A 13,129-nucleotide genomic window follows, 5' to 3' on the forward strand; every position below is an offset into this window, starting at 1 on the left:
TGTTTGTCGGTGGCTACACATACCCTGTGTCCTTGTTTTAGTGCGGAGGGATGTGCTCTGGTACGGTTAATAAAGCATACGTTCATCCGAGGATCCAGCTGTAAACTACTGTGGTAAGTAACATGTACTGATGATCTCGTATACGGAGCATAATCCACCCTAGTCAACAAATTCAGAAAAAAGATACTTTAACTTGCTCTATGAATTTATTAAAAATTAGACTTAACCTTTTCAGGAAGTGGATTTGTGTATTGGTGTGCAGACAAATCCAGCTCTTAGGGAAAATCGGAAATGTGAATCTTTTTGTCTTGGGAGACCCTGCACGCTATTCTGATGTGTCTTAAGTCCCCTGGAGTTTCTTAGCGGCCATTAGCTGTACTAATTCTGAGTCGACAATAAATCAAACCATGCCAATGTGTTTGTTTTTATCTCCCACATTCGGATCTGCATGATTTTTGGTTACCCATGTGGTCCAATAGCTTGGATTTATCCTCTTTGAACCTCCTGACCATTCTCTGGGGAAAGTATGCCTGAGTCCTGGTAATGTTTGTATTGCCTTTCACTGATTTGAGCTCTTGTACCGTTTTTATGTTGTCTAGTATACCATAAACCGTCCAGGTAAGCTACAGAACCAACCAATTACTTTTAGCATAAATTATGGTACAGTCGGAATTGAATTGGCCTTTGCCACTGTCCCTGTTCTCCATGGAATCCTTTTCTGAAGTGTAATGCCCTTTCATTGAAGTTTGTCAATTTCTTACTCTTCTGGTGTCTATCCACTACGTATATGTCCTATCCCATCCCATAGACCGCTGACAACAAATATCTGCAATAAGACCAGGGTTTCACATCTACGGCTATTTGGTTTTTATTTTTTTGATATTTGCCTAGAAGTTATAAGGCACAGGTGTCAAATGTAGCATCACAAGGGTCAGAACCATGACAGAGTTTTGGGATAGTCACACGAGAAATTAATCTACAATGAATTTCATTGCAAATCCTTTACAAAATCTGTAGTGATCTTGGAAATATGACACGGCTGGCTCTTATGTACCTAAGGGGAACACTTATTATGTAAACTGGTGAGTAGGGAAGCCAGGTAATAGCCATCCGTAGCAGCCTTCTGTGAAGTGTCACCATGGCAGTGTGAGCGGATGTTTTACTTATTGAAATGTTTATGGCACCATGAGACTGGTACAGAATACCACTGTGACATGGAAATGTTAGCTTCGATTAATGCCTTGTTTGAAAGGTGCTGCATGCATGCATGTTGTAGTCACAAATAGTTCAATATATTTGTATTGTTCCACTTGATTCCATTAACTGGCACCTTTCTAACTTCTGGATTATGTTTTATGTTCATATTGTGCATGAATACAAACCCCATCTGCTTGCTACCTGCACTGCATCCTCGGAGTCTTGAGCCCTTATTTCAGCTTCCCTATGCTGGCAGTCACTGTGTGCTCCGCCGCCCCCCCACACTCTTCAAATTCTTTGTGTGATCAGACCTTACATAGGTTGATTTCATACACTGCTGTATACCTGCTAGATTAATGCAGTCATCCAGGACATTAAGCCAGACTGTGCTGCTGCCTTGATGAAGCCTACCCGCTGGAGTCCATCATCTAGAACAGCCTGTGGTTTAATTCCTTTGGATCTTATAGCCTTCTCGGCAACTACTGTCCCCTGATTGAAGAATTAAATCTTGCTTCTCTACTGCACTGGGCTTGACCTGGCGGCTCATGCTAGTGGTGCTGTTGGATTTGATGCCACAACCAGGGGTTCTATCATCCCTCAACCTTGCTTTTGCATCAGTATCACTGGAACCCTTGAGATGCACCAAATTGAAGCCCTGATAGTGGTCCACTTAGCACATTTCGGCTCCGGGTTGTCAGCTATGACCCGTGATGGTGGAAACCATACAAGATGGCCAACATAAACAAACTGTAAATGGCCCCAATTTAGATGCTTTCTTATGTACAGATGTCTTGTGGATATATTCTGAATAGTTGATGCATCTTGCTCTTGTATATGGAAGTTGAACAGCCCTTTTAACAAATTGCACTCTGGGCAGTAAGTCCTTGACTGCTCTGTCCAAACTAGCTGACTTCTGCTTCTTACAATGGAAGGGCCATACCTTCTTTATTCTGCGGAAAAAGGTTTCCTTTCTGCTTTAAAAAAAAAAACTACATTTCCCCCAGCTTCATGTAAGGTTTTGTCACTGGTCTTTAGCCTCTACTTTGACTAGGCCACAGCTTCCCTCCTCAGAAGCAAAGTGCAGCTGTACAATATCCATGGTGTACTAGCAGAAAATGCACTGTCTGCATTCCAGACTTCTTGATCATTCCAACCACAAACCTCGTCTACCCTCACCTACTTGCCATGCAGCCTCCTATCCATGCAAACTAATAATTGAAAGCAAGTCATCTCCTTCACCTAGGCCACACCTGGCAGGCTAAAGCTGTAGATGCACATTTAGCCAGGTTTTGTGACATGCTTGAATCTTATGTCTCAGGCACTCTTCCTGCCAGTGGTTCAAAACAGTATATCATAAACTCTAGTCTTGGATCTAAATCCATTATTCATTGCACAACAGAAAGATCCATCCAGTATCTAATAGTATATTCCCAGTTTTCAGAATCCTAGCTAAGCTCTGTCTCCTTGACCTCAAAAACATTCCTCCAAATTCCAAATCTAACTTTCCTTCTTAGTTCGTGTTCTTTGGCTTGGATGGGGAAGGGGTGGGGTCGGGTGGGGGGGCGGTCACCGATTTGAAGCACTGCTTCCACAGTGACCTTTTTTACAATCGCTAGTTCGGCAGTAGTCTCTTTTACAGGACCCACTTTATAAATCTCTCTGTTATAAGCTACTCGCCATTCACATATTTGGCAGTGCTGTATCACATAAACCTGCTTCGCTTTGCTGTAAGTTTACACATTTTCTAAGATTAGTAGGACTTGGTGGGGGCAGTTGAAAAACTATTGTGAATCAGTTTGTTCCTAATCACCAAAACCAAATTGTTAGTTCCCAGCCAGTCTCTCCTTTACTAGCTCCTAGTGTTTCTCAAAGCTCTGCCTTATTTCTTTCTCTTGTCCAGACATATTGCAGTTCTCTGCTATCTGTCTCAAAGTTCAAGGCACATCATAGCTATTGCTCCTGATTGACACTCGAAATTCCCAATCATTCCTTGCAGCATAAAGGATCAAAATTAGATACTTACCTACATTATTCCTAAAATATCTCAAGGAGGCAGTTTGCTAGGATTTCTGTTCAGTAATCCAGTGTCCTTTACCTGTTCATATTAATGGAATAGCTGATTGCCTATTTCAGACGCTCAACAATGTAATGCTTAAATCGTTCTATTTCCAGTAAAGGACAACTCAGTTACCCTTTAGAGCTTGGGGAAATATTAGCTATATAACAAAAGGCTGACAAGGGGATCCTTCAAATCCTAACACAAGAAATCTAAATAGATTTGATTAACAATACATACATTGCGATATCTCTTAGTACTGAGCATCAAAGTGATAGTCATTCAACACTTGATACATACAATAAAACAAACTTTTTTTACTTAAAAGGTCAAAACAAGACATAAACAGAAATGAGAGGTTGCACAAATTCCAGCATCCAACAGACTAATCTGTCTATCCAGTTTATAGATAAAGCCACAAGTACTCTGGTCTTCTCTTACAAGAAGGTAGTTTAACCGGGACTGAATCAGTTCATATTAACATTTTTTGTGTTTTGACATAAGCCAAACTGGTTTCAAAGATGCAAGTAGTAGACATACTTCAACGTTTCAGTCTCTTGTATAATTAATATGCAAGACCATCCTCGGGCCAATGCTTAGATATAAAATACCCCATAGATTTCACAATTTTGTATCATTTGTCTTTGAAACATGTAGAAAAATACACATAATTACAATTGGATTTTTTATTTTTATTTGAGCTCATCACAAGCTTTGGAATCTCAGCATGTAAAGTAACTGTTAGGCTTTGTAGAGGGTTCTGATCAATTAGAACACAAAACACTGTCCCGTGGCTATTTTCTGAGTACCAATATAGAATTCAAAATCCGACGGGAGCAACATTTTGAAATGTCTATAAAACATGTTTGCTGTTGGTCTGTCAACAGTGAATAGAACAACCCACCTAAGTCTAAATACTCTTGGAACCATGACTGTAATCCTTATGCCAACCTTAAGCCTTACCATAGCATTGAGCCATAGAACAACCCTTGCCTCTTAGTCCTTTCCCTAACACAAACCTAGCACAAGCCCTACTCGTCTTTGAGCATGTCACTAACCTCTGAACATGCTATCGAAATATGTTGAAAGTATTTCAACTGTACATTTTCCGTGTCTGTTTTTTCGATGTTTTTGTTTTATTTACGGTGGCTCCACAGTGTTTCCATACTTTTAATGATCATGCTCTTACCCCTGGTCCTCCTGAAACCATTTGTGAATAGTCGAGATAGGCCTTTGTAGTTCCCGAACTGGATTATCTCAATTTCATCTTCCCATGTCTCAAACACGTACCTGCTAGCTGTGAAGCTGACCCAGATAGTTGACCTCCCGCTTTGCGATCACTCCAAATAGTGTACTGTTCTTTAGCATCACTGATTCCCTATTGCATTTCCCAAACTCCTTTGTCACCAGCAAAGATGTAGACTCCATGAAGAGCTACACATCTCGCACATAGGTTTATTTTTAGTCTGTTGTAAACCACTCCTTATCTTGTAATGACCTCAAAATACCTTCTACCATAATATCCTGCAAGATTATTCATAGCAGCAACCTTGTCTGAGCATAAGATGCATATACAAGAACCTTGGAAATAGCTCCTAGAATTCCTCCACCTCCTTCTTCATTCACCCCTTCCAGGTCTCTGAACAATCTACTCGTTCAGAAATTAATGAAAAACTCCTCTAACCATATAATATTTTGCCTTTAACTTATGGTGAAACTTCCACTGTTCACCTCCCCACACCCCAAAAGAACAACAGGAACAGTACAATAGCTCCAAATTTCCAACCAGCTTTCAAAGCTTCAGTTGGTCCATTGGAGCCTACTCCGTGGGAGCATGCTACAGGTTACAAAGGTAATTTAAAGAATTTGTTCCACAAACAAATTGGTGAGTAACCGTTTTCTCTCATGATCTTCTTTTACGCACTCCACCCACCTGTGTTCTTTCTCCGTTGCTCATGGGGGGGGGGGGGGGAAGGATTGCAATGGTGAAGAACAAGAACTAAATACCGTGTATTTAATTTCGACCTGAACTTATTTTGTAGCTGCAAAGGCACAACCAAAGATGCCTCCAAAACCTCGCAACCGAAAACCGCCACCTCCGAGGGCATCTTCCAGCTCCACCAGCGACAGGTGAGAGTAGGAGCATTGTTCTTTAAAATTCCAGTAGGGGCATGTAAGTCGGACCTTTCGTGTCTCACTGCCAGAGGACTGCTGTTGTCATCAGCAGGGACAGGTAAGAGGCAGACCTCCAGCCTTGTAGCTGGTAAGCATATCCCTTCACTCAAAGGGCTTGATTAGACTTGATGGCCACTTGTCTCAGGCACAGCCTTCTACTTACATTTTCAGCAGTGACTGATGTAGATCTGAGACCTTTAGCCATGCATTCCTCAGTGGGCAGCCACCATTATATCAGGAACTATAAATAAGAGACTACTTGTCTCTGAGCTTGAAAGCAGCCTCCTTTACTAGTATGTCGAGATACATTCATAAGACCTACTCTCTCACTCCTTAGAACTCTTTCGATTATCAGCAGGGAGTGGTCGCAGACCTCTTGCCTCAAAGATTAAGGTGGTACTTTTAGTTAAGCAGTTGTCTGGTTTGGCACCCATATGTACGGCCAGAAGGTATTTTTGTTTACTATGGTTTATAATGTGTGACTGACTATATAATGAACCTTTACAAGAGGCTATATAGGCTAATCTCCCGTCACTTGTGTCTTCACAAATATGGTAGATGGTTTTTGAAACTGAGTAGACGATATCTCTCATGCAATCAGTTACTCAACGAGTTGTATTGAGAACCATCTTGTGATTGAATACTATACAGATGAGCACAGGGTTCATGTAGTGTGTATGCTGTTTGGTAGAGGAGGCAAAGGCTGAGAGACGCATGGGCAGGCACTCCTTGGTATTGAAGATGGTGTAGTGTGGGGACCTCTGAGGGCAGTGTGGCTGCTGGTCTGGGTAATGCTTATAATTAAGTGTGTACTTGGGGGTCGGGACGGTAATCTTGGTGATGGTTGCCTGTATGTTTTGGGTGCAACATTTCTCCTCTGGAGCCTGGGCCGTCCTGTACAGTCTCCGGTAAGTAAACTTGCTCATTAGTACGCAATACTTTGCCCTGTATGGAAGTTATTTTGTGTCTCTCTGTCAGTAGCAGCGACAGTGACGTGGACCGCATTAGCGACTGGAAGAAGCGTGACGAGGAACGGCGGAAAGAACTGGAGGAGCGCAGACGGAAGGAGCAGGAGGAGGAACTGCGAAGGTTGCGAGAGCAAGAAAAAGAAGAGGAGGAAGCCAAGAAGCGGGAAAAGGCAGAGAAAGGAGGTGACAGTGACAGCAGCCAGAGTGGCGGTATAAAGGAAGAGGGCTCTCCCAAGAAAGCAAAAAAACCCAAAGCCCGGCCAGCGTTATCCTCTGATTCTGAACTGGAGAAAGAGGCAAAACCAGAAAAGGTCAAGAAAAACAGACCTTCAGCAACAGATGGACATGTACGGAAGGCGACTGATGGGTCATCCAAAAGGGGGAAAAAGGCACAAATCCGGCGGTCGTCCTCCTCTGGATCAGACTCTGAACGAGAGGTGAGAGCAGACGATTACACATTAGCTGCAGTGTAGGGCAGTGATTGGCAGAGGCAGTTCTGTAAAAATTGTCCATCTTAATGTAATCCTAATTGTCTGTCAAAGTTTCTGTTTCAGTGTCTGTCACTGGTCCCATTTTGAGTTTTAGTTGCCACTTGCTTTCCTCTTTCGAACAAAACAAATGGTACTTTCTGAAAAAAATGCATCTAAAAGGTGAAGAATTTAGGGAATGATGAGTCCGTGTACTACTGAGACATAACGCTGGTGCTTAATAGGAGGTGGAATGTTACTGTGTGTGTGTCAAAATAGGTGTTGTAGACATCATAGCACACAAATCCTCTGTAATTGCGTATTGTGACATTTTGTCCTCTGTAGTGTTTGGTCTTAATGAATTCCAGTTTAAAATTGTGTGCCTTGTACTAACATACTCCATGCTTTACCTATTAAAGTCCTATCACTTGGAGCTGTAGTGACTCCATCTCCTAGGTCAGATTTTACTTTGATCTCTTTGGACTTCTGTCATCGCAGTCCCTTTTGGAGATTGACGTGCTTGATACTCCTATATGTTATTTGATACCTAATATGTTCTAGTTCCAAACATGTAAGCCAGAACATCAAACCATAATGCTAAATTTTGAATGATTTTTTTTTAATAGGGAAGTGGATATTTTGCCATTCTGAGCTGCTGCTCCTCAACCACCCATACTGTCCTCTCCTTTCCTTAATGTATATAGTGCTTGTACTGCTGTTGTCCAGTGATTTAAAATTCTAAAACGTGTTAACCTTTTAAATTGTGTGAATATACAAAAAATGAGGTGATAATTTTCTTTCCTGTGGTTAACATACGCAGGATTATATTGCTCCAAAAGTGGTGAGTTTTCCCAGAATTACTGGCTCACCAAACCTATCTGGGGTCCCCTGGGAGAGAATTTCAGTTACTTTTAATTCTGTCATTGGTAACATACATAGATGTGGATGCTAAAATACTTGTTTGATTTCTATATGTTCACGTTTTGTGGAAGATGCTACTAAAAGAAGGGTGTGGAGTATTGAACACAGTCACAAGATAGTGTCTCCGGTAGGGAAGGGAGCCTGCTTTTTATGGAACCTAAGCTCTGAAATAAGAGTGAATTACCTCCTAGGTTTCCGCGAAACTTTTAAACTAGATTGTTTCTAACCACCTTCTCCATTTTCAGCTTGTTTGCTATCCCACCCCACTTTGGTCCTGGATCCTCCTTATACCTCACTCTTTATTAATCTGTGGGGGGTGGGCGGTGGAGGGGGGATGGGCGTAGGGGTGGAGGGATAGGTGTAGGGGTGGAGGGATGGGCGTTGACTGCCTTTAATTCTTGTTTTGTTTTCCTGGTTTGGACTCCCTAAGTTATAGGAACACAACTTAGTTTTGGCAGAACAATGCTGTGCATGTTCTGCTCCTCTCTGTTTACTTTTTTTTGTTTTAATTTATGTTAAAGGTACGGAAACCAGTAAAAAAACGTCCGCCTGAGTCTCCAAGAAAACCTGCTCAGAAAGAAAAGCCCAGAGGCAGGTACGTCTTGTTCATTCAGTTAAAAGCTGTTTGCACTTTCCCTCTTTGCATCTTGTTGAGCAGAGAAGAAGCATAAATTTGGGGCAATTCTTCTCCATCCCTTTATGTCCTTGTGTGTGTTTTTTGTCTGCCACCACTGGGCAGCACAGAATTCTGAGATCTAATTTTGCTTTGTATTGAGTGGATTGACTTTGGCGAGCTCTCCAGAAGGTAATCCGATTCTCAGCCAGGTGCTCATGGGTAACAATATACCTGAAAAACGGCCAGTGATAATCTGAAGACTACATTCTTGGCTGAGCATGTGTTCTCTCATACCGACGAAACAAGTAATGTTAATTCCAAAGGGCTTTAATATGTCCATCATGGGAAAGCCCCTCCCACAGATAAATGTTAAAGTCCCTCCTACTTTCCTGTTAAAGTATTCCTGTGGTTCAGTGTATTGACTGTGCTTTGGTGCAGTGACTGTGCTTCGGTGTACTGACTGTGCTTCGGTAACCTTAGCGGGGGTCTTTGCTGCACAAATATATAAAAAGAAACTGGATTTTTAAAGTTGGTTCTTATACTGTTCAAATCTGCTGCATCTTAACTACTCTTTGCTGGACCTATTTTCACTCAACCTGCATGATTGTCTATTGCCTAGAATGCTGTATGTGGTTCAGTCCTTTCATCCACTGTCCGTCCGTCTAGTTTCAGTAATAACCTTTCAGCGTTTCTTGTCTCACTATCATCCGCCATATTTGGTGTGTACATCTGCTGCTGCCAAATTGCTGATCTATCATTATATTATTATGTAGTTCATTCTAAAGCCTCATCATTACCCTTTCGTTCCTGTAAGTGGACTGGTTCCTGCGTGTGTCACTTAAACCTGCATGAATAGTACTGCACAATTTTACAATGCTATATAAATGGTGCATTTATCAGAATCACGTCACTCCATAATATTCTGGGAGTTTTTATTTTGCAGCTTACTGTCATAGGCTTGTCCAATCACTACTGTTTCCTTCAGAACCTCTCACTCTATAGTTCATTGGACATACTACTGACAAGAATTCTCCAAAGCTCACTTCAGTGCTCTTTTCTTTTTCATCCATCTTGGTTTCAGATCTTCCAAAGTGGATAAACCCAAGAAAAAGCCTGAACCCATTTCAGAGAGGAGAGTGGAAAAGAAAAAAGGTAAGCGAAGATGTAATCTCTTTCTAAGCAGAGTGAGCATATAAAAGGACTATTCTAGAAGGGTGAAATTGTTAACCTGGCTGTTCAAGAAAAGTGACAGTGTTAACCTGTAGGAGAGGGGCTGTTCTATTTTGAAAGGTGCCTACTGATGCCCTGTTGCCCACTCCATATGCTGCAGCTCTTAATAGTAGCATTGCATCTGTTGTTGGAGGTGTCACAGGATGAATTAACGTCCTCAGCGGAAAATTAAAACCTGGGACTCAGAATACTGGATTCTGGAAGAGAGCATCTGAACGGCTCTATAGAGAAGCCTGCCACATAACCTGGGAGAGTTTCAAGTGGCATGACTCTTGTACCATCTCCAGTTAATGAAGTGTGTAACCTGGTGTCGTGGCACTTTGTTGCCTCCACTTGCAAACATGGGTTGAAGATGCAGTCTGAAGTAGGTTCAATTCCTATTTGGTGTTGGCCTGGATTGGTAATGTTGTTGTTTTACAGCTTTACGAGACTTGATTAAGTTACAACATTTCCCTTTTTTCAGAATTCCTCTTTTTTTAGATTCCACCAATTGCAGAACATGGTTGCTGAAAAATAAGACCCTGTTGGCATCTTCAGCTTTAGAATCTGGTTACCCTCTCTGGGGAGAGGTAACCATTAATATTTCTCTTCCACGTTTTACACAGTGCATAGTTTGGGAGTCTCGTTCGCAGACACCCCTATCCTGTTCAAGAATTCCAAAAAGTACTCTTTATGGTAATCTTGGTTACTAAGATTAACAGCTGAAGGTCTATTTCTCCTATCATGGGAGGGCCCATCTTCAAGTGCATTTCTGAAAAGACCTTTCGTCCAGTACATCCTGATCCTTGTGTTTTTTTCCTTGTCTCTTTAGTGTGATCTCCCGTTGTCATTTTCCATGACTTTTTTTTTTTTGTAAAATATATTTTTATTGTAATTATTCAGAGGAAAAAGGGGAAGGGAGGAAATGGGGAAAAGAAAGGGAATAGGCGACAACCCCGCCACAAATCCCACACAGGGGAGTGTAATAAGCTGTAACGAAAATGCTGTAAGCAGTCCACGATAGTACACGCTACATCAGGTACGGACAGACACAACGCTCGTGCCTTCCCAATGGACCAAAGAAACACTGTCCAGAAGCAGTAAAGGAAAGGTGCTTGAAGCCATAGCAGTTCCTAGGCACCAAGCTAAGCAGAGTCGCAACAATAAACAGTAACCAAAAAAAAAAAAAAAACTGGATCTCCCCCCCCCCCACCCCCCCACCCCTCCCCGGTGGTGACAACACAGCCATGCTCCCACATATCCCGGAGGCAGGACACACAAACCAATCATACTTGGAACAAGTGCAAAGCACGTAGCGTGGGCGGGCATACAGCAGACGGGAGTCCAGATGACAAAAAGCGGACTAGTGGACCCCATCGAAAGTGGAAATTCTTAAAGTCCCCCAGGAAGATGTCCGACATTCTCTCCATGCTCAGAAGGCCCCACAACCTCGAGTGCCACAATGATACAGCCGGTGCTTGCGGCTTTTTCCACGCCGCCGCCAGGGTGAGCTTAGCCGCCCCGAGACATAACCACTGAATACGCTTATCAGCCTTAGTCTGGTGTTCCAATAATGGGTCTCGAAGACCCAACAGGACATGAGCCACCGAGTCTGAGATCGGGTACCCCAATATCTCCTTGATGTGGGAGAGAATCTCCGACCAGAAGGGGCGGATGATCGGGCAATCCCACCAAATATGGTGGAAATCACCCAACAGGCCACACCCTCTCCAGCAACGGTCCGATGACGTAGGAAAGATGCGATGGAGCCTGGAGGGGTACAGGTACCAATCATACATCGATTTCAGATGGGCTTCCCGAAGGCTCACAGAGTGATTGTGTGCTGCCACATCCCTCCAGAGGTGTTTCCATTCCGTGTCAGAAATGTCCCGCTCCAAAATGCTCTCCCATCGTTCCATATATCGAGGGCGCGGAGCAATCGCCGTGCGCAGGAGCAGGCTGTATAAAAAGAAAATCGCTCCCCGCATCGTCGAAGTGCAAAGTAAGAAGGATTCAAAGAGAGAGAGAGTGGACGGGTAGCCGCCTCACGCACCCCCTCTGTGGTCGCCCAGTGAAGAAGCTGGGCATGGCGATAGCTCTCTGTGGGTAATAGACCATAATCACGCATACAATTATGGAAGGTGAGGGGTACGTTCCCATGAAACAAGTGCGTAAGCGCCCGACATCCACCCTCACGCCACTGGCGATAGGGACCCTCCTGAGCGGCCGGCGGAAAGGCCGGATTAAAGTGGATAGGGGTGAAGGGAGATGGGAAAGTGGTCCACCGATCGTCACCAGTGACCGTATCCCACACCTTTAAAACCGTGCTAGTGGGTGTGCTAATGTAAGCATTCTTTGGGCGATCTATCTTAGGCTTCCACGCCAGGTCCCAGATTGACCTACCTGCCACTGCCCGGTCCATATGTAGCCAATGCTTCTCAGAAAGCTGCTGGGTCCACTCCACTATCACCCGCAGCTGTGCGGCCTTGTAATACAGTAGCATATCCGGGAGTCCAACTCCCCCCTCCTCCCTAGGCCGACGAAGCGTCGTAAAGGGTATCCGAGCCCGGCCCCCCTGCCAAACAAACTTCAGCATCATCGTCTTCAGGCGGCGAAAGAAATCCGCGTCCAAAGGTATAGGTAGGGCCTGGAAAAGGTAAAGGAATTTGGGGAAGAGGACCATTTTAAGCGCATGTATCCGACCGAGCCACGAAAGGAACTTTGGCTTCCACCGGTCAAGGTCATTGCGCACCGAGGCCAACAGGGGGGGGAAATTCGCCGCAAAGAGGGAGCCCACAGTTGGCGTGAGGCGTACCCCCAGGTACAGTAAGGACGAGGGGGTCCAAGACAAAGTCGTCATTACGCGTAGTCGGTCTACCTCCGCTGAGGAGAGGGTCAAATTCAGGACATGCGACTTGTCAAAGTTGACTCGAAATCCCGCCACTGCTTCAAACCTGGATAGCTCCTCATGGACAGGCGGCAGGGACTGAGCGGGGTCACCTAAAGACAGCAGGACATCGTCTGCAAAAAGAGAGATTTTGTGTTGCTCCCCCGTGAAGGGTATGCCTTTGATGCGGTCATTCTCCCGAATCGCTAATGCCAGAGGTTCAATACTCAAGGCAAAGAGGAGAGGGGAAAGAGGGCACCCCTGCCTCGTACCTCTAGAGTGGGGGAAGGCGGCCGACCGGTGCCCGTTAATCAGCACCCTCGAGGTAGGACGATGGAAATTAGCCTGCAGCATCGTAAGGAATTGGTGGGAGAATCCGAAAGCAGTCAGGGTGCGGAACAAGAAGCCCCAATCGACTCGGTCAAAGGCCTTTTCAGCATCCAGACCTACCAACACCGCAGGAATCCGGAACCTAGAGGCCTTCTCAATCAGGTGGATCACTCTCCGTAAGTTGTCGTGAGTCTGCCGTCCCTTAATGAAACCAGATTGGTCCGGATGTATAAGGGCCGGCATCAGATCTTGCAACCGGCGGGCGACGAGAGAGGAATACAGCTTGGCATCCACATTTAATAA

The 13,129-nt window shown here is 44.1% G+C and overlaps 1 protein-coding gene across 2 annotated transcripts in view; it reads left to right on the plus strand.

Moving 5' to 3' along the window:
- HDGFL2 (HDGF like 2) overlaps positions 1–13,129 on the plus strand; it is a 130,817-nt gene that overhangs the window by 45,717 nt on the left and 71,971 nt on the right. Inside the window, exons 8-11 of one of the 2 annotated variants that reach the window (XM_078668584.1) lie at positions 5,296–5,383; positions 6,410–6,833; positions 8,306–8,379; positions 9,482–9,552. In XM_078668584.1, the coding sequence (XP_078524710.1) occupies positions 5,296–5,383; positions 6,410–6,833; positions 8,306–8,379; positions 9,482–9,552 (657 nt within the window). Of the gene's footprint in view, positions 1–5,295; positions 5,384–6,406; positions 6,834–8,305; positions 8,380–9,481; positions 9,553–13,129 lie in introns of both variants that reach the window. The other variant, XM_078668583.1, reaches the window with a different exon arrangement.

This window comes from Lissotriton helveticus, chromosome 12, assembly GCF_964261635.1.
Source record: "Lissotriton helveticus chromosome 12, aLisHel1.1, whole genome shotgun sequence".
NCBI lineage: Eukaryota > Metazoa > Chordata > Amphibia > Caudata > Salamandridae > Lissotriton > Lissotriton helveticus.